The following is a 20,481-nucleotide window of genomic DNA, read 5'->3' on the forward strand; positions in this document are numbered from 1 at the left end:
GGTGGTGAAGTGGCACCCAGAGGGCCACATCACCTCCTGTGTCCCAGGAATTAGACGCGGGAGGGACTCCCTGGGGAAAACAGGGCAGCCAGAGTCAGCATGGACAATGGAGCTGTGTAAAATCCAGATTCCTGGGCCTTCTCTGGAGATTTCAACCACTAGATGGGGGACGAGGCCTGGAGATCTGCACTTTAACACCCAGCAGAGGATTCCGTGGTTCAGCCAGGCTGGGGGCCCCTGACTGGCAGATGAGAGCAAACGCTTGCTGTTCCTGGGTCCCCACTGCTCCTACCCCACTCCTCAGCAAAGCTTGCTGCGTGCCCGATGCCTGCCCAGCCCTGTGACAGGCCTGGCATGGGAAGAGGACTCTGATGTGTCCCCTGTGCTCAGGGGCCCAGCGCCCAGTTCCGGAGACAGACAAGGAGGGAAAGCACACGGCCAGCGTGCGCTTAACGTTTACAGCAAGAGGAATTCAATGGGGAGAACCCAGTAGCAGTGGCACAGTGCTGGCTTGAATTAGTTATTTATTTGTGGTTCAGATTTATTTATTTTCCTAAGTGTCTTAAGAGAGTTGAGGCATTTGATTCTCCTGTTTTTCTTAGTGCTCTAATGAAGCTGTATTTGCTGCGGATTTCCACCCCACCGACACCAATATCATAGTTACCTGTGGAAAATCACATCTCTATTTTTGGACACTAGAAGGAAACTCCCTTATTAAGAAGCAAGGGTTATTTGAGGTAGAGTTACATTATGTTTTTTGTTTTATTTTTTTATTGAGTGGTACATGTGATCAGCTAGATTTAAGGGAGCTTTGAGGTATCTCAGCCTTAGAATTGGTTTTAATGGCAAATGTGGGGAAGCATCTGTCGGGTGCAGCGATAAGGACTATCCCTGGGGTCCCTCCCATGGGGGGGAGCCCCTCGTGACTTATGGATGGCACTGGTAATAAGGGGAGAAAAAGGATGAGCACCCAGCCCCTGGCAGAGGAGAGGGAGAGGAGCATCCAGCCCCAGGGAGAGGGGAGGGAGAGGAGCATCCAGCCCCAGGGAGGAGGGAGGGGAGCACCCAGTTCCAGGGAGGAGGGAGGGGAGCACCCAGCTCCAGGGAGAGGGGAGGGAGAGGAGCATCCAGCCCCAGGGAGAGGGGAGGGAGAGGAGCATCCAGCCCCAGGGAGGAGAGAGGGGAGCACCCAGTTCCAGGGAGGAGGGAGGGGAGCACCCAGCTCCAGGGAGAGGGGAGGGAGAGGAGCACCCAACCCCAGGGAGGAGGAAAGAGAGCACCCAGCCTCAGGGCACGCAGAGCCTGGCCCCAGTGGGCTGGTCCAGGGGACAGCACCACTTCCTCCTGAGGCTAATTTAGAGGACCCCTTTATTCTGGTGCTGGGCTGTGTCCTTTAGGCTGCAGTCATGACAGCACAGCCCCACCCTTATCCCCTTCCGATACCCTCCTCTGCTTACTGTCTGCAGCTTTATGATTTCCCCAGCCATTTGGAGTTGCCAGAAATTTCTTTATCTTAGAGCAGTTAACCTCATGGCTTAAGCAACATGATGGTAGATAAGAACGGAAGGCACCCAGGGTGGTTTCAGAAGCTGACACTGTGCACTTTGGGATTACTGTGGTTCTAGATGTTATTAATACAGATGAAAGGCTGTCTTGAGTCAATATATCTATGTTCACTATGTTCTGCAGAAACAAGAAAAGCCAAAGTTTGTCCTTTGTGTGACTTTTTCTGAAAATGGTGACACCATTACCGGAGACTCGAGCGGCAACATCTTAGTATGGGGAAAAGGTAACAAGTGATTGTTCCCAAAGCCAACAATTTTTGGTAATGTTTTGAGTAAGAGGCCAAATGTGACTTCTGTAAGAATTGTCTATTACTAGAATTCACCGGATTTCTATTAAATTCCGCCTTATATAGATAGCTACATCGTACGCATGTGCGTGTGGGGCTGGAACCGTAAAGCTGGAACGGAGGAAAACGGGAGAGTAGCAAGAGTTACTGATCTTACATCATCCTGAGAGGCTCCTTAAACGCAGGGTATCATGATGGAATTAATAGCTTTATTAGGAGCTGTATTAACAGAGTTTAATGATGAAGTTGTTAGTGACTGTTTATATAGCCATAAAATATTTAAGTAACTTTCCTGATTGATATAACACCGGCGGACACTTGCCGAATGCCGAGGATGTGCTAGATGCTGTGAGCACAGGAATGAGTCAGATCCAAGTCCCCGTCAGGGAGCAGATAGTTTAGTGAGGGAGATTTGTCATTTAGAAAATGTGTGTGCAGTTAAGTCCAGTGAGCATTTATGACTGCTTAGCCAGGTGCCAGGAAAAAAGGGAAAATACGCCATTCGTGTCCTCAAGGGTCTTAGTGTTCCGGTTGGGAGTGAAGGTGGAAACAGACCCATAAATGTAAGTTTTAAATAATAGGTGACTTTTGCATTATCGCTACTGCTCTGGGTGCTTTATCTACTGTTCATTTAATCCCTGGAACAATCCCGTAGGGCAGGCAGTAACCCCATTCCACAGAGGGGAATCTGTTTAATAACAGATACGAGTTATTAAATACTTGTCCTCTTGGGAGCGGATCTTGGATTTTGTAAACTCAAAGCCCACGTTCTCCGCCACTCAGTGCTCCGACCACAAGATGCTTTGTGTTGGGCATTTTCCTTCCTCGTAAACTAATCCAGTTCCTGCTTGTCTGGTGCTCTGCGAACTTTCAGAAATTGGATCCTTCATATATTTGTGTTACAGTGATGTCCTGACTGACCATATCGCATCTTAAAAACAAAAATGAAATGGATTTGGAAATGGGCAGAGGGGAGCCTTTTGGTAATGATGGTTTTGTTGGTGTGTTTAGGTACGAATCGAATAAGCTATGCAGTTCAAGGGGCCCACGAGGGTGGCATTTTTGCACTTTGTATGTTAAGAGATGGCACGCTGGTGTCGGGAGGTGGCAAAGACCGGAAGCTCATTTCTTGGAGCGGAAACTATCAAAAGCTTCACAAAACTGAGGTAGGTCGGCAAGATGACTGTTAAAATTCGTTTTGAACCTTAAGTGGTTATCCTAACCAGTTTCTTTGTTAGTTTGAAATCTTTAGCTTATAGTCTTGAAAATTATTTAGACAAAATTATATTATATGGGGCAACATATTAAAACCATGGAGGCAGTTTAAGTACAACTACTAAAATGGAGTTAGGTTTATAAAATTTGAGGTTGTAACACATTTCACATTGAGAATATTTGTATAATAGAACCAATCTCAACTTTCCAAGGGACTATTTCCCACGTATTGATTTATCATTAAAATCTTTCTTCTTTTTTCACTTTTAATTTCCAGAGTGTTATTTTGGAGACATTATAGCTTTGATTGAACTACAGTAGAGTATCTGCTTTGTATATGACTCTCAGCTGTGCCAGCTGCTGTCTAGGGCTCTAACTCATCTCGATAGCCGCTTCGCTGCCTCGATACCTAGTTAGCAGCCCTGCATTCCAGCAGGAGCCCGAGGCAAGAAAGTCGATATTCCTTCTACGCACTCATTGGATTTTCTCCCCGCAGTTCCAGGAAATTGTGAGGAGACAGATTGCAAAATTGGCATCATTCTGAAGGGTGATGCTCTTCATCCCTGGCATAGAATGGACACATTCTAAGTCGGATACGTACGACACACTTGCACGTTACATCAGCGAGCAGCACGGCACCATTCTTTGCCAGGATGCAAATTTGGTTCTGTTGATTATTGCTCTTACTAAAGGAAGGCCTTCCTCCGAGCTTTGGAAATCACTTCCCCCTGCAAGGAGATTTTAGTTGTGATAATATTTTTTATAAGATTTGACCAGCCTTTGGTTGAACATGTTGTGAATTGCCGGAGACATAGACATACCTATATTAAATTATGACTGCAAAGAAAGCTCCAAAGCCTCATCTAATTTCATAGCAGTTACCATTTGTTAGTATCTGTGATTCCTCTTCATTAGCATGGATCATTGTCATCTTTTTTCAAATCTGTGCTAACACAGATAGGGGGATAGAAAGTTTGTGTGAGGGCAGGCCACTTCCTGTGGTCCTGGAACTGGAGTACCCAATGTCAACCTGCCAATGTCTACCTGTGCTGTCTGTTCTTTTTACGGTGTAAAAACTTTATTTACTTCATCACAGCAAATTGCTTTAGCAGGCGTATTTTGAAATTGTTTTTTTGTTTATTTTTATTGAAATTCTTTTTCTTAACATTTAGACCAAATATGTTTATCAACATAAACAATGGGTTTTAAAAGCAAACAGAGTGACATTGCCAAAGAATTTACCATTTTAAGTTACAGTAGGTGTTCAGGAGCTCCCACTATGACCGTGTTATATTATTGTTTACTTTACAAATTGTATTTGCTATTGCTATCAAAAGTCATGACAAGTAAAGAGGAAAGCCAACCAGTAGTAGTCCTTATTTTTTGATTTTGTCAAGGAAAGTGCTTTTTCTTAACAACCTCACTCTTGCTGATTCTTCTAAGATATACAAAGATTTATTTAAAAAATGTTTGTAGTTCAAAAATAAAGTTTGGGGCCGGGCGCGGTGGCTCACGCCTGTAATCCTAGCACTCTGGGAGGCCGAGGCGGGTGGATCGCTCGAGGTCAGGAGTTCAAGACCAGCCTGAGCAATGAGCGAGACCTCGTCTCTACTAAAAATAGAAAGAAATTATCTGGCCAACTAAAATATATATAGAAAAAAAAATTAGCCGGGCATGGTGGCACATGCCTGTAGTCCCAGCTACTCGGGAGGCTGAGGCAGTAGGATTGCTTAAGCCCAGGCGTTTGAGGTTGCTGTGAGCTAGGCTGACGCCACGGCACTCACTCTAGCCTGGGCAACAAAGTGACACTCTGTCTCAAAAAAAAAAAAAAAATAAAAAAAATAAAGTTTGGGGTTTTGATCGTTCACTCAAAACTGTGTATCTATCTATCTAAAACCCCCTCTCTCTCTTTATATATATATCTGTTATAAGGGATATCATTATGATATATAAACAAGTATTTTGAATGACCGAGCTAATAATTTAATAAAATTATAAATATTTACTTTTCATATGACTCTTTTCAATGCAGATTCCAGAACAGTTCGGCCCAATACGGACAGTGGCCGAGGGGAAAGGTGATGTGATCTTGATTGGCACGACTAGAAACTTCGTCCTACAGGGCACTCTGTCAGGGGACTTTGCACCCATCACTCAGGTATGATCCACTCAGCAGGCCCAGCAAACACTTCCGTCTTGCATTACAGCAGACTGTCATCAGGCGTTCCAAAGAGGTGATTATTCTCATGTTTTATACTGAGATAACTTCCTCCACTTCAGAGTTTCAGCTGCTGCCATAAGTTAAGTTGGGAGGAGGGAAACTGGTGAGTCCAGTTACGAAGTCGGCATGAAGCCATGGCTAGTCATCACTTAAGGCTCCTGGGCATTGGCTGTAGTATCTCAGAGCGCTTCTGTCTGTCTTGGTTCTTTGTAGGGTCACACTGATGAGCTTTGGGGACTGGCTGTCCATGCCTCAAAACCTCAGTTCTTGACCTGTGGTCACGACAAGCATGCCACTCTCTGGGACGCTGTTGGTCACCGGCCCGTCTGGGACAAAATAATAGAGGTAACATACACATTACATTTCCATTTTTCTTATAAAAATTCATTTGGAACATGTTCATTTATTTTTTGCATGAAATTAATAGTGATACCAAATTATCCCGAAGCCAATATCATTTAGTTTATCTCTTTAGAATTGCATTGCTTTTTAACATTGCCTCGAGTGATCTCATCCATGTAATTCTGGAGTTCCCTGTTGAATTTTTTGAGAGCAAGTTAGCCTTTCCTGGTTGGTTGTCAGATTTCCTGAGTGCAGAGTCTCTTAACTGGCTTCAATGCTGCGAAATACTTGTTATGAGCCTGCATTCTAGTTACAGTGGACACTTTGCATGAGAGCTCACAAGCTGTACTGAAAACATACAATTTAATTTATCTCTATATTTGGAGTTTGATGGTAGGGCTAAAGCTTGTGTTTTAAAGTCTTCACCTGTGTGGACTTTGCAAAGGGAACTCAGCTTGTGTACCAGAGGGTTGAAATGCCCTTTCCCTGCAAGTGGGACTATCATGTGTTTCTTCAGCACGGGCACTTGCATGCCAGCCACTGGGCCTGTATTATCCTTACTCCTTGCAGCAGCCCTGCAGGTGGAAGTTTTTCTTTTTTACCCTGATTTTACTGATTAGGAAATTGAGGCTTAGAGAAGTTAAATAACTTGCTGAGGTCACTCAGTAAGGGACAGAGCCTGTGTTTACACCCAGCTCAGTCTGGCTCCCAAACACAGGTTCTTGCCTCTGCATCATACTTCAGTGAATCAAAAGCACATTCTTTGTTGCCTGTGCCCGTAAAGGCATGTACAGTCCCACTGAAGGAAATAGCCTCTCTGTAGACCACAGACATCATCCTCTCATCCCCCCAGGGTTGCTGGCGTGTCCCAGTGCTGGGCCCGAGTTTGGGCTCTCCCCCCTTCACTTGCAGAGCAGGTACACCGAGGGCGCCAGACCCTGGCAGGCAGCTGAGCACTGCGAGGGAAGGGCCGGGGGGCAGCACTGCCACTCAGAGAAGAGAGCAGCGTGGCCCGAGATGGCAGGAAAGGGCTACAGGAAATGGTGTTCTGTGTCGTACCTGTGTCCTGGTGGTCCAGGAGGGCAGTTTCCAGGCTGCCACCCACCCAGCGTGACACAGGGTAGAGGCTCGAACTGGAAGCCAGTTAAGCTCCATCTCCACCACCTGCTGGCCAGGCGACTTTGGACAGGAACACTTAACCCCTCTGTGCCTGGGTCTCCATCTCAAAATTGCTCTGAGGCTCAGATGAATTATAGATGCAAAACTGCTTTGTAAGTAGTAAAGCTTCAAGTGAACGTGATTTCTGTCAGTGGCAGCCCTGAGCTTAACTACAGCTCCCACTTCAGGGAAAGCGTTAAAGTAATGTAGTCACATATCTGAAGTTTCCTTCTGGTCTCTCGTATTTCTCAGTTTACCCAGCAGTATGTTAATGCCTCCTGTTTTCATTCCCATCCCTACTTTTTTCTTGATCTTCCTGTGATTAATATCTTCTCACTCCAATCTATCCTAAACACTCCTTCCAAATGGTCTTCTGCGAGGCAGACTCAGTCATGCCTCTCATTTTATTGAAAGAAAAAATCATTCACAGTGTTACTTCCTAGCGATCAAAGTCCCTGAGGTGGTGATGCAGCCTACATCACTAGTGTCACCACAACCCCGATTCCTCATGCCACACAGTCTGTACCATAAACCACTGATCACCTGCCATTCCTCAAATATGCCCAGAACGTGTTGCTTCCACCACTCTGATCATGCCGTTGCCTCCTTAACCCGATCCAAGAAAATACTGGCATGTCCACTTCTCACATCCACAGTGATAATTCTTCCTCCACGGGAAAGCCCAAGTCCGATGCTCTCTGCACCATGAAGCCCTGACCCAGCTTCCCAGCCTGACCTCACCTCTCTCTCCCCTGTGGCTCCCCAGTACCTGTGTTTTCACCTCTGTCATCTCATATCAGAGTTAGTAACGAACACGTGTGTGCCCGACTAGATCAGAACCTAGGATGTGCCTCGCTCTTCCCGTGACCCTTCGGGGCTGCCCCAGTGTCTTGCGTCCAGCGGGCACTCCGCCAGCGTCTGCGTGGTGGAGTCGGCGCCGCAGTCACGCCTCCCGACAGATGGAGCGCACTGTTGGCCGACTCACCCTTCCGCGCGGGGGTCAGCCGAAGGGGCTGGGCTTATGAGCTGTAACCTGGAAGAAGAGCATTTACTTGTTTGTCTTTCATCTGATTACTCTATATGAAAGGATATAGGACAGAAAGAGAAACATGCTAAAGGGATAGAAATTTACCATTATTTAAACACGGCATTCATTCAGGTAGGAAAACATTTTTCTCTCTGGAGAAAAAAAGTCTTTTTAAATAGAGCCAGGTAGCCCCGAGGAGTTGGAGCTGTGTGTGTGTGTGTGTGTGTGTGTGTGTGTGTGTTTTATGCGATGGTGCTGTATCTGTCCATCAATTTACACTTCCTTTAAAATATTTTAGGATCCAGCTCAGTCTTCTGGTTTTCATCCTTCAGGGTCTGTGGTTGCAGTTGGAACACTCACAGGAAGGTAAGTCCACGCCAGCGCGGCCTGTGCTGTGAACGCGTGTGGAAAAGAGGCTTGTGGTTTGCGTTTCCCCAGGGACAGGCACGGTTCAGCCCTTGGCAGCGTCTTCTCAGCTTCTAGTGACTGTCCAAGAGTTAAGTCAAAACTCAAGAGCAAAACTTAAAACAATGGTCCGTTACATTTTGAACCTTGGGAAAATCTGAGGAAAGCTATGGACCTTGTCTCCTAGAAAATTGTCCCAGAGGCCCCACCAGACTCTCTGCCCCCAACCCCCACCCCTACAGTCTCAGAGGTCTGTGGAGCTCTCCCACCCTTCATCTCGGGACCGTGGGAGGAGCCTTGACTTTGGAATTGGAGGAGAAAGCATTTCAAAGTGCTGAGCATATAAAAATGGTTTCCTAACTGACCTTTCAAAGTTTTAGAAACTGCCCAGATCCCAAGCCTCATGTTCCAATTTAGCCGATAACTTACCTGGCACCTCTGATACGCCGATCTGGGTTTCAATCTCGGCCACTTAGCGGCAGCGTGTCTTTAAGCCAGTTACGTAAACACTCTGAATTTGTTCCTTTTTCTGTAAATGATGACACTATTACCTGCCTGGCTGTGCGCGCTGATGACTGAAGGAGGCGATGCGTGTAGAGCATCTGCTGGGGTTGCCTGGCAGATGACAGTGTGGTTATTATTATCATGGTTTTACAAGTTTTGATTGCACCTTAATGTTTGTCATCGTATACACATTTACTATGGTTTCATTCAGATATTTTCACTCCCATCCTTCCTTTCTAAAAAGTGTACCACTTGGATTCTGTTGTTACGACTGTAGAATATCTATGTATGAAGAAAGAATAACCATTGTAAATCATAGGTTGCAGTATCTTAAATGTTGGGCTCCATGTATCCAGCACAACTCTTCGTGGAGATGCTTCCATAGACACCCCCCACACACACACACACACGCATGCGCACGCTCACTCTACCTTCTGCTTAATTCTCTTTGAAACAGCTGAAGCTTCTAACTCATCAGGACCCCACCTTCTGACAGCTGTGGCTGTATCTATGGCATGTGGTAGGACATGGTGGCAGTGCTCAGAATCACACGGTGTCCTGGGATGGAAGAGATGGCTCTTGTAGCCTAATCCCTCCCCCCACCACCCTGGCCTATGCCTCCCACATCTCAGGTTTAGGGCCGGGCTTAGCGCCTGCTGTTGTCGATTTCGCAGGACCATTGGAAGACATATTCTTGTCAGCCCTGGCCTCTCTTTGTTACGTTTCGGCCTCTATTAAGGTTAAATAGCACATTAAAGATAAATGGTTGTTGAAGATGCAAGAAATCAATGCTGAGAAGCAAGATCCAAATTTGATCGGGGCAGGACCGTCACCAATGCATGCTGACAGTTAGGGCGTGTGTCGGGGATGAGAAGACAGTGACTGCCCCAGTGGACATGTGATTAGGTGTGTGTCATCCGGGTTTGAAACTGCAGTAGCAGGGAGCCCATGTTCCGTTTTATCCTTAAAAGCACTGGGGGCGGCCGGGCGTGGTGGCTCACGCCTGTAATCCTAGCACTCTGGGAGGCCGAGGTGGGCGGATCGTTTGAGCTCAGGAGTTCGAGACCAGCCTGAGCAAGAGCGAGACCCCATCTCTACTAAAAATAGAAAGAAATTATATGGACAGCTAAAAATATATATAGAAAAAATTAGCCGGGCATGGTGGTGCATGCCTGTAGTCCCAGCTACTCGGGAGGCTGAGACAGGAGGATCCCTTGAGCTCAGGAGTTTGAGGTTGCTGTGAGCTAGGCTGACGCCACGGCACTCACTCTAGCCTGGGCAACAGAGTGAGACTCTGTCTCAAAAAAAAAAAAAAAAAGAAAAAGAAAAAAAAGCACTGGGGGCAATTTACTGCCACCTTTGAGAATGCAGCAGGCAGGAGAGCTCAGTCAGGCTGAGAGTTGCAGACGTTGCGTGAGTGCTGTGTCCTTATCAGGAGATGCAAAGCACTTCCACATCCATTAAACTGACTTTAACGTTTAGCTTACAAAGTTACTAACTGGACTCATCCCCATTTACAGTTGAGGAAACTGGGCCCAGAGAGGTAAACCTCAGCGACCAGTCCTCCGCTCACCTTTCTTCCATTCTCTCTGTCCCACCCTGTTGGTTGCACACTCTAAGTCACATAAGGTCTAGACTCTCGGCCCACGTGTGCTTGTGCAGTGCGATTCAGAACATCACCACCCTGAGCTGTCCCAGCCCCGTCCAGCCCTGCACTGCCCTGCACTGCCCTGTGTTGGATCTGGGGAGCTTTTCCACATGGTCCTTTGCTGCTTCCTCTGGCCGCAGACTCAGCACTAGGTGTTGGCCATCTTCCCTGCCCAGGGTTTCTCTCCTCCATGTGAACGACCAGACACAGACACGGAGAAACCATGGCATGGTGTTGGTGTTGATAATGGAATCGTTTTGAATGGTAGCCAGCATGCCATTCTTTTCTTTAGGGAATGCTTATATAGAGGAAATTTTCTTTAAATAAAAGCTAGGAATAAACTTTCTTGTTAAGCAAATGCAGGGTATTTATCAAACCATTATTATTAATAATTTTAATAGTCCTGTTGTAATAGTCTTTTTCTCACTAAACAACTTACCGTGCTTTTCCTCGTGTTCACAACAGGTGGTTTGTGTTTGACACAGAAACAAAAGACTTGGTCACCGTTCACACCGACGGAAACGAGCAGCTCTCTGTGATGCGTTACTCCCCAGGTCAGAATACAAACCGTTCGCTGCTCCAAAACTCCAGTGGAATTATGGAATCCTGGGTAGATGTCTTTAAAGAAAAAAATTCACAAACCTTTTCAGTGAAATTTAAATTAGGCACGCAAATAATTGTGGCATTTGGGGGTTCCCTTCTCTGCTTTGGGTCACTGTGCTTGTGTGTTTTCTGACATTGTGTTATGGGAAATTTCAAGCATAGACAAAATTAGACAGCATAGCACACTGAACCCTCACACACTCCTCGGCCAGCTTCAACATGCTCGGCTCTTAGCCAGTCCCGTCCCCTGCAGCCCACCCGCCGCCCCCACTCCCTTGTTATTTTGGAGCAGTTCCAGACATCTTATTGTCTGTTAATATTTATAGATCCCAAAAGGATGAGGAATCTTTTTTAACAGCTTTATTGAGGTATAATTTACATACAATAATTAACCATTATAAATGTATAATTGACTGATTCATAATAAATTCGTAGAGTTATATAGCCATCACCACAATCCAGTTTTAGAACCTTCCCATCACCCCAAAACGTTTCTTCATGCCTGTTAGCAGTTCATCTCCACCCCAACCCCCATCCCAGCAACCACTGATCTGCTTCTGGTCCCCAAAATTGCCTTATCTGGACATATGTAAATGGAATCATATAATATGTAGTCTGTGCATCTGTTCTTTCACTTAGAATAATGTTTTTGAGATTAATCTGTGTTACTGTGCATCTAGCAGTAGTTTCTTGCTTTTCAAATGCCGGAGAGTGTTCCACTTTATGGATAAATGCCACATTCTGCTTATCCATTCATCGGTTAATGATGGATTTGGGTTGTTTCTGGTTTTTGACTCTTATGAATAATGCTGTGAGCATTCGTATATATGTCTTTTTGTAGACATGTTTTCATTTCTCTTGGTTAAATTCCTAGGAGTGGAATTGGTGGATTGTATGGTAAACATATGCTTTAACATTTTATGAAACTGCCAAACTGTTTTTCAAAGTGGCTGTACTGTTGTATATTATCACCAGCTGTGAGTAAGGGTTCTAGAATCTCCACATCCTCACCAACACTTGTCATTGTCTGTCTTTATTGTAGCCATTCTAATAGGGGTGTGATGGTGTCTCATTGTGGTTTTAATTGGCATTTCCCTGACAACTATTGATGTTGAGCATTTTTTCATGTGCCTGTTAGTCATTCCTGTATCTTCTTGGTGAAATATCTATTCACATGTTTTGCCCATTTTTTAATTGGGTCGTTCATCTTACTATTGAGTTGGGAGAGCTTTTTATATATTCTCAATTTAAGTTCTTTATCAGATATATGATTTGCAAATATTTTTTACCATTTCTGACTTGTCTTTTCATTTCTTAATGGGATCTTCTCAAGCACAAACGTTTTAATTTTGATGAAGTCCAGTTTATCAATTTTTTCTTTTGTGGATCATGCTTTTGGTGAAATAGCCACAATCATAAAGATTTTCTCTTAAGCTTTCTTTTAGAAGGGTGGTTGTTTTTGCCCTTACATTTAGGTCCATGATCCATTTGACTTAATTACAGAAGAGTTACAAGAGTACACAGAGTTAACTCTTTTGCCTGGTGTGAGGTAAGAGTCTGAGTTTATTTGTTCTGCATATAGATATCCAATTGTCCCAGCGTCTTCTGTTGAAAAGGTAGTCATTTCCCTGTTGAATTACTTTGAGCCTTTTATCAAAAATCAATTGATTATAAATGTAAAGGCTTATTTCCAAATGCTCTGAAATAAAGTTCTGCCCCTTCATGTGTGTTTACCTTTGTGCCAGTACCATGCAGTCTTGATGACTATGACTTTAGAGTAAGTTTTCAAATTTAGTAGTGTAACTCCTCCAACTTTATTTTTTTTTTAAATTGTTTTGGCTATTTTAAGTCCTTACTATATATAAATTTTAGGATCACCTTGTGAATTTCTAATTTAAAAAAAAAAAAAGCCTAACAGGATTATGGGATTATGTTGAATTCATAGATCCATATGGGGAACATTGCCACCTTGACAATGTTGAGTTTTCTAAGCCATGAACAAGGAATGTCTCTCTATTTGTTTAGATCTTCTTTAATTTTTCTTATAATTTTTGATATACTCATCTTACACTTCCTTTGTTCAATTCATTTCTAATTAAATTATTTATTATGCCCTTGTGTTGGAATTATTTTCTGAATTTTATTTTCAAATTGTTCGTTGCTAGTATATAGGGATAAAATTGAATTTTGTACATGAATCTTATACCCTATGACCTTTCTAAGTTCCTTTATTAGTCTCAGTACAGCAGTCCTCCCTTACGCACAGGGGACACGTTCCAAGACCCCCAGTGGATGCCCCAAACCGTGGATAATACCAAACCCTATATATACTATGTTTTTTCCTATATATACGTACCTATGATAAAGTTTAATTATAAATTGGACACAAAAAGAGATTAACAACAATAATTAATAATAAAGGAGAACAATTATAACAATATACCGTAATAAAAGTTATGTGACTGTGGTCTCTCTCTTTTTCTCAGAATATTGTATGTCGTGTTTTCAGATTGTGGTTGATCGCAGGGAACTGAAACCACAGAAAGTGGAACCTCAGATAAAGGAGCACCTGCTGTAGGGGTGGGTGTGTGTGTGTGTGTGTGTGTGTGTGTAATCCTCTGGATTTTCTTCACGCAGGATTATGTCATTTGTGCATACAGACAGTTTCGCTTCTTACTTTCCAATCTGGGAGCCTTTAGTTGTATCGTTTCCTTATTGCATTAGCTAGTACCTCTAGTACAGTGTTAAACAGAAGCAGCAAGAGTGGATCCCTTGCCTTGCTCCCATTCTTAGAACAAAAAGCATTCAGTCTTTCCTCATTAGGGATAAAGGTGCCCTTTATCATGATTACAACATTTCCTTCTGCTCCTGATTCATTTAGAGGTTTTAGTGTGAATGGGTATTAGAGTTCGTCAGGTGCTTTTTCTATATCTATTGATACAATTATGTGGGTTTTGTCCTTTATTTTATTACATCACATGAATTTTCAGATGTTAAACTAACTTTGCATTCCTGTGATAAATCCCATTTGATCGTGATATATAATCCCCTTTATATATTGCTGGATTCTATGTGTTAATACTCTGGTAAGGATTGTTGCATCCATGTGTATGAGGGATCCTGGTCTGCAGTTTTCTTGTGATGTCTTTGTCTTAGTTAGGAGAGTACTGCTTACTTTACAGAGCCAGTTGAGAAGTGTGCTTCCCTCTCCTACTTTCTGAAAAAGTCTGTGAAGGCTTAGTATGTTTTTATTAGATATTTGATAGAATGCATCTGAAGTCGGTGAGGCCATCTGGGCTTTCCTTTGTGGGGAAGTTTTAAATTTTACTAATTCAGTTCTTTACTTGTTGAGTCCATTTGGTGACATGGTCTATCAAGGAATTTTTCTGTTTTGTCTGAGTTGTCTAATTTGTTGGTGTAAAGTTCACAATATTTGCTTACAGCAAATATTAATCTTCTGAGGCAGGTAGTGAATAACCCATCTTTCATTCTTGGTTCTGTTGACTTGCGTCTTCCCTCTTTTTTCTTGGTCGGTCTAGCTAAAGGTTTGTCAATTTTGTTGATCTTTTCAAAGAACCAACTTTGGGTTTCATGGATTTTTCTCTACTTTTCTGTTTTTTTCTGTTCTGATCTTTATTACTTCCTTTCTTCTCCATGGTTTACGTTTACTTTCTTCTTTTTTAGTTTCTTAAGGTGGAAGCTTGGGTTATTTATTGGAGACCTTTCTTTTCCAGTGTAGATGTTTAAAGCTAGAATTTCTCATTAAGCACCACGTTGGCCATATCCCATAAATTTTGATGTGTTATGTTTTCATTTTCATTCAGTTCAGAATATTTTCTAGTTTCCTTGATGATTTCTTGTTTGGCCTGTGGGTCATTTAGAAATGTATGGTTTAATTTCCAAATATTTAGGGATTTCCCCTATTCCCGTTATTAATTTCAAATTTAACTGCATTGTGGTCATAGAATGTATTTTGTATGACTAATCATTTTAAATTTTTTGAGACTCATATTATGGCCTAGCAGATGATCTGTCCTGGAGGATGTTCCATGTGCACTAGAGAAGAATGTATTCTGTAGCCTTGGGGTGGAGTGTCCCACACAAGTCAGTTAGGACAAGTTGGCCAATAATGTTCAGAGTTGACAGTGTTGTTCAAGTCATCGATATCCTTGATGATTTTCTGCATAATTGTTCTGTCAGTTGCTGAGAATGAAGTATTAAAATCTCCAATTAAGACAGAATTGTTCATTTCTTTTTTCAACTGCTTTCATTTTTGCTTCATGTATTTTGCATGAATGATTGGACAGAGGTTGTACCCAGACACCTCAATCCCGTAAGCCTTCTGCCCTTGGCCAGTGGGTCTGTGTGCAGGTAGAAGAGCATGTTCAAAGTTCAGGCCATTCCAAGTCTGCCTGGCTTTTACTTTCCACTGGCCCTTTCGCATGTCCTCTGTACATCTGTGCAACCTCAGTTTGGCCAGGAGGGTATGGATAGGCAGGGTCCTCTCCTGCCTCCCCTGTGCACACACCGGCCTCCCATTAGCCAGGAATACGCTCACGCCAGCCGCAACCGTAACCTCAGGCTGGTAGAGCCATTGGCCCTCCCCACCCAACCGCCCTAGAAGTTGTCACTTCCATCGCCAGTGCTGCTGGACCTGGGTCACCTGGGGCTTCATATGGAGAGAGCCCTTTGACCAGAGCTGTGTAGCGGCTCATCCTCAGAGCTGCTCTTCCCTGCGCAGCCTGCGGGCCAGCCCAGCTGCTGGGTGGGGCCCAGGGCAGCTCAGGGAAGACCACCACAGATTCACCAGTTTTCACCTGAATTTCCACCGATTTTCAGGCATAAACATGCCTCAGATTATTCTGTCTTTGATCAATTTCCAGAGTGCTGAAATGGTGGTTTTCATCAGTTTTATACAGTTTCACAGTTGCTTTATGGGGAGAAGATTTGCCAACCTTCTCATTTGGCCGTATCTGGAAGTCCTGCCCTCTTATTCTTTTTAATTTTTGTTTTTTTTTAATATACAGGGTGTCACTGTGTTGCCCAGCTGGAGGGAGTGGCTATTCACAGGTGCAGTCATAGCTCACTACAGCTCTGAACTCCCACGCTCGATGGGCTCAAGAGATCCTCCTGCCTCAGCCTCCCGAGTAGCTGGGACTGCAGGCATACACCACCATGCCTGATTTTCAATCATGTTTTAACAACTATTTTTCATTTATGAAATATTTTACATAAGATGGTCTTATGCTAATAAACTGTTATGTAGAAATTTATTAAAACCACAATCAACTATGATTGTTGGCAAAATGCCAGCCCCCTTAAAAGTTTTTCAAACGTAGACATTTAGTAGTGATAATTCTCACATTTAACATGTATATCAGGAATTTTATTGAGCACTTTATGATTGGACAAAATGGAACTTTGATTGAATTAAAATTGTATATTTTTAAAAGAAATACAGAATTAGGAAGAAAATCATTTTATATTCAGTAAGCCCAACCACAAATACTTAGCCTGCCTGTTCTAATTTCAACGCATTGAAATGAGGATAAATATCTAAAAGTAAAGATGAGGCCAGGCTCGGTGGCTCACGCCTGTAATCCCAGCACTTTGGGAGGCTGAGGCAGGAGGATCACTTGATGCCAGGAGTTCAGACCAGCCTGGGCAACATAGTGAGACCCCATCTCTACAAAAAAATAAAATAAAAAAATTAGTCGGGCATTGTGGTACACAGCTGTAGTACTAGCTTCTCAGGAGGCTGAGGCAGGAGGATCATTTAATCCCAGGAGTTCGAGGCTGCAGTGAGCTTTGGTTGCGCCACTGTACCCCAGCTTGGGCAACGAGTGAGACCCTGTCTCTAAAAAATAAAAAAAAAGTAAATATGAAAGAGAGAAGATCAAAATGGACCAGGTACAGTTGGTCATGCAGTTATATGTCTGCTGTCTGCTCTTACCATGTCATTGAAATGTGAGTTTCTCTGTCTTTACTAGCATGAGTCAGAACCTGGTATTGTTCACTGTGTCACCTGCAGCATCAATCCCACCTCTCCTGCCTGGGTCTAAGACCTGCCCTGATGCAGGCCCTGCCACCAGCCAGCCTGTTTCCCCTGCCACATAGTGTCCCCCACACTGGGCTAGACCCTGTGCAGAGACCGCAGCCTTGTCTCTGAGCCCCAAATCACAAGGCCCAGTGTGACAGTAGGGAGGCCACACAGCGGCTGTATGGCTGTTCCTCCACCTGCAGACCGTGCCCCACCCACCGATCTCACTCATCATTCCAAGCCCTGGTGAGCCGAGCATGCAGCTTCCTGCCGGTGCCACTTGCCCTGCGAGTCCTGTAATTAACAGCCCCAGTTCCTCATCTGCAGAGTGACACTAATTGTGCCCCCTACTGCGGCCTGTTGGGCTTGACTAAGATCTGTGTGAAAGTCCCCAGTCCCCACCTGGTCAAGAGCAGGCAGTCACTGAAAGTGGCTGTGAGGTTTCCTCCTCCTCTGAGTGTCGGGACTTGGTGCTCTCGTCTCTGTCGTTCTCCGGCTGATTCTCACTTTGGCCCGAATGCCGGCTTGTCACAGTGGGGAAGTGTAGGAATTTTCAGTGTGTCTGAGAAAGCTGGGAATGACGCTTAGAGGGTCTCAGGGGAGAGGAAGACAGGTCACGGGAAGACAAAGGGCTCTGTAGGACCCGAGAAATGGGCTGTGCCTGGGTTCCGTCTGGCCTCTGGTAGCGGTTGACCGACACTGGTTGGTTTTGCTTTAGTAGGCTGGTTTTAGATATTTGTGAATGAATATGGGTAAAAGAGCTGGGATTGGAACACAAGTTTTCCTGACCCCAAAGCCCACATTCTCATCTATGTGCTCTGCTGTCTTCCTGGGCAGTCATGGTCGATGGGGAGCCATTTGAGTGGCTGGACGGCTTTTGTGCTGGGGCTGTCAGGGCTGGGGTCTGGGAGACTGCCACCACCCCCCTGCCCCACCCTGATGAAAGGAACATTCCTCTTGGTCCTGCTTTTCTCTTCCTAGATGCTGTTGCTGGCATTTTCACAGTCAGGCAGCACCAGGGGATGCATGCGTTCAGGATTTTTTTTTTTTTTTTTTTTTTTGAGACAGAGTCTCGCTCTGTTGCCCGGGCTAGAGTGTTGTGGCATCAGCCTAGCTCACAGCAACCTCATACTCCTGGGCTTAAGCGATCCTCCTGCCTCAGCCTCCCGAGTAGCTGGGACTACAGGCATGTGCCACCATGCCCAGCTAATTTTTTCTTATATAGATTTTTTTAGCTGTCCAAATCATTTCTTTCTATTTTTAGTAGAGACGGGGTCTCACTCTTGCTCAGGCTGGTCTTGAACTCCTGAGCTCAAATGATCCTCCCACCTCAGCCTCCCAGAGTGCTAGGATTACAGGCGTGAGCCACTGCACCCAGCCGCATTTAGAATCTTGAGACATTGGTTGGGGTCGGAGGTGGTCGGAGTCATCCAAAGTGAGGACGAAGGTGTCCCTGGAATCTGAGTCTCTCCGTGCCTGTGCAGAGGCTGGGACTGCAGACGGTATGATCGGCCGGCTTTCGAGGATTGCTCCTGTCAGCAGCGAGCTTAAACTGCTACATGAAGACTGATGGGCAGAGTTTTAAAGAGGAATTACCATCTGATTAAGGCTGTCAGAGATGGAAATGGATTGCCCAGGCGGAGTGTGAAACCCTATTTTTCATTCGTCTTTATGAACAGACGCAGGGATGGTAGTTACACAGGCATGTTTGTCAAAACTCTTTGAACTGTGGGCACCTCATTACATGTAAATTATACCTACAAGTTGGTTTTTAAAAGGCAGGGCGTGACACTCTGACTTGATTTTTTTCCTTAAATAACCCATTGCCCTAAACTTGTTTGTCAAATAACAAACGGTTCCGTTATGAAAGAGGCCTCGTTATTTTAGAGTCCGCAAATGACCAGATAGTTCTTTGAGACCATTTTGCTCAGGAGTGTACAACCTACCCCCGACACTGCACGTGTCAGACTTTCGACTGTCCTTTACCCTTACGCTGTGAAGGGGCAGTGAAATTTAGCGACAAAGTGCCCAGACCCTGCAGTCAGACCGCCTGGGTTCGAGCGCCAGCTTCAGAAAGCGTGGCACGTCCGCTTGTCAGCCGCAGGGCTGGTCCTGCTTCTCGTTAGAGTGAGCAGCTTCCCTTGTGTTTCAGCACATGTGTGGTGGCCCGATTCCTTGGGCCTTGCTGGATCAGGGACCCAGGGGAAGGAGACGCTACGTGGTAATGGGGAGGGCCGCCCAGGCAAGGCCCGTGAGTGCAGAGGCGCGAGAGCCTGCATGTTCAGGAGCCTGTGGGCCCCTCGAAGGGACTGACTCTCCACCTTCAGTGCTGGGGACAGGGTGGCCAGAATAGGGTTTTATGAGATTTTATAAAAGTTTATGGAGAGAGTTTATAAAAAGTTTATAAATCTTTACCAGATTTTATAACCTGATCAGGTGTGTATTTTTCCAAAGACAGCTTTGGAAGTGATACAGGATTCATTCAAAAGCAAATTTTTCTCTTTGAAATATTTCATCAAAGTGGCTATTATGTCTAAATCTGTAGTGGCAACTACCGTTATCCTTTGCAATGAGTACGATGTTTATTTTTAACGTTTGAAACGTAACCTGTCATCTTTTTGTAGATGGGAATTTCTTGGCAATAGGCTCTCATGACAACTGCATCTACATATACGGAGTCAGCGACAACGGGAGGAAGTACGCCCGCGTCGGCAAGTGCTCGGTGAGTGGACCTGCTGTTCCCCGCGAGTGTGTGTGCTCGGACGGCAGGGTGGTGTGTGCAGAACCCGCAAGGCCAGAGGAACTCACGCAACGGTTCTCTCTCCCAGGGTCACTCCAGCTTCATCACTCACCTGGACTGGTCTGTAAACTCGCAGTTCCTTGTGTCGAATTCTGGAGACTATGAAATCCTTTACTGTGAGTAGCACCCGGCGTTGTCTGGGGTTTAGATCACATAAAGTGTAAAGCATTCACTCCGAGACCCAAATGGGGCCTCCGTTAGGACCCACTTCTGTGTGACCGGGGCGCACGATGTCATCTCCGGCCTGGGTCTCCTCTTCTGTAACACGGAGGAGTGGGTGGCACAGCCTCCCAGGTCCCGCCCAGCACTGAGACACCTGGGGTTCGGGCTGACCGTGGGCCCGTATAGAGGGGAAGATGCAGGGCCCACCTGAGGGGAAGGCCACGCATGCACGGAGGGGCCAGGGCCATCACTACAGAGGGCCCCGTGAAGGTGCCATCCCAAGCGGGCAGAGACCATGAAGTCCCCTGCAGGGGCTGCTGTCTGGGTGGACAGCAGCCCCTGCAGCCCCTCCTCCTCCTCCTCTCCCGTCCCCTCCGTGGCCAGTCTCTGTGCCCGGGCAGGGCCTGGGAACATGAGCGTGGTAATGGCAGGTGCTTACTGAGCACAGGCTACCTGCGTGCACGGAGTCCTCGAACATTCACCTGGCACCAGCCACGTGCCCAG

The 20,481-nt window shown here is 45.2% G+C and overlaps 1 protein-coding gene across 4 annotated transcripts in view; it reads left to right on the forward strand.

The window, feature by feature from the left end:
• EML1 (EMAP like 1) overlaps positions 1-20,481 on the forward strand; it is a 171,393-nt gene that overhangs the window by 146,508 nt on the left and 4,404 nt on the right. For all 4 annotated transcript variants that reach the window (XM_069465295.1, XM_069465296.1, XM_069465294.1 and 1 more), the window contains 9 exons: positions 603-737; positions 1,690-1,789; positions 2,864-3,018; positions 5,100-5,225; positions 5,502-5,633; positions 8,114-8,181; positions 10,838-10,926; positions 19,640-19,737; positions 19,844-19,931. In XM_069465295.1, the coding sequence (XP_069321396.1) occupies positions 603-737; positions 1,690-1,789; positions 2,864-3,018; positions 5,100-5,225; positions 5,502-5,633; positions 8,114-8,181; positions 10,838-10,926; positions 19,640-19,737; positions 19,844-19,931 (991 nt within the window). The remainder of the gene's footprint in view (positions 1-602; positions 738-1,689; positions 1,790-2,863; positions 3,019-5,099; positions 5,226-5,501; positions 5,634-8,113; positions 8,182-10,837; positions 10,927-19,639; positions 19,738-19,843; positions 19,932-20,481) is intronic.

The sequence above is a fragment of the Eulemur rufifrons genome, chromosome 2 (assembly GCF_041146395.1).
Source record: "Eulemur rufifrons isolate Redbay chromosome 2, OSU_ERuf_1, whole genome shotgun sequence".
NCBI classification, from domain to species: Eukaryota; Metazoa; Chordata; class Mammalia; order Primates; family Lemuridae; genus Eulemur; species Eulemur rufifrons.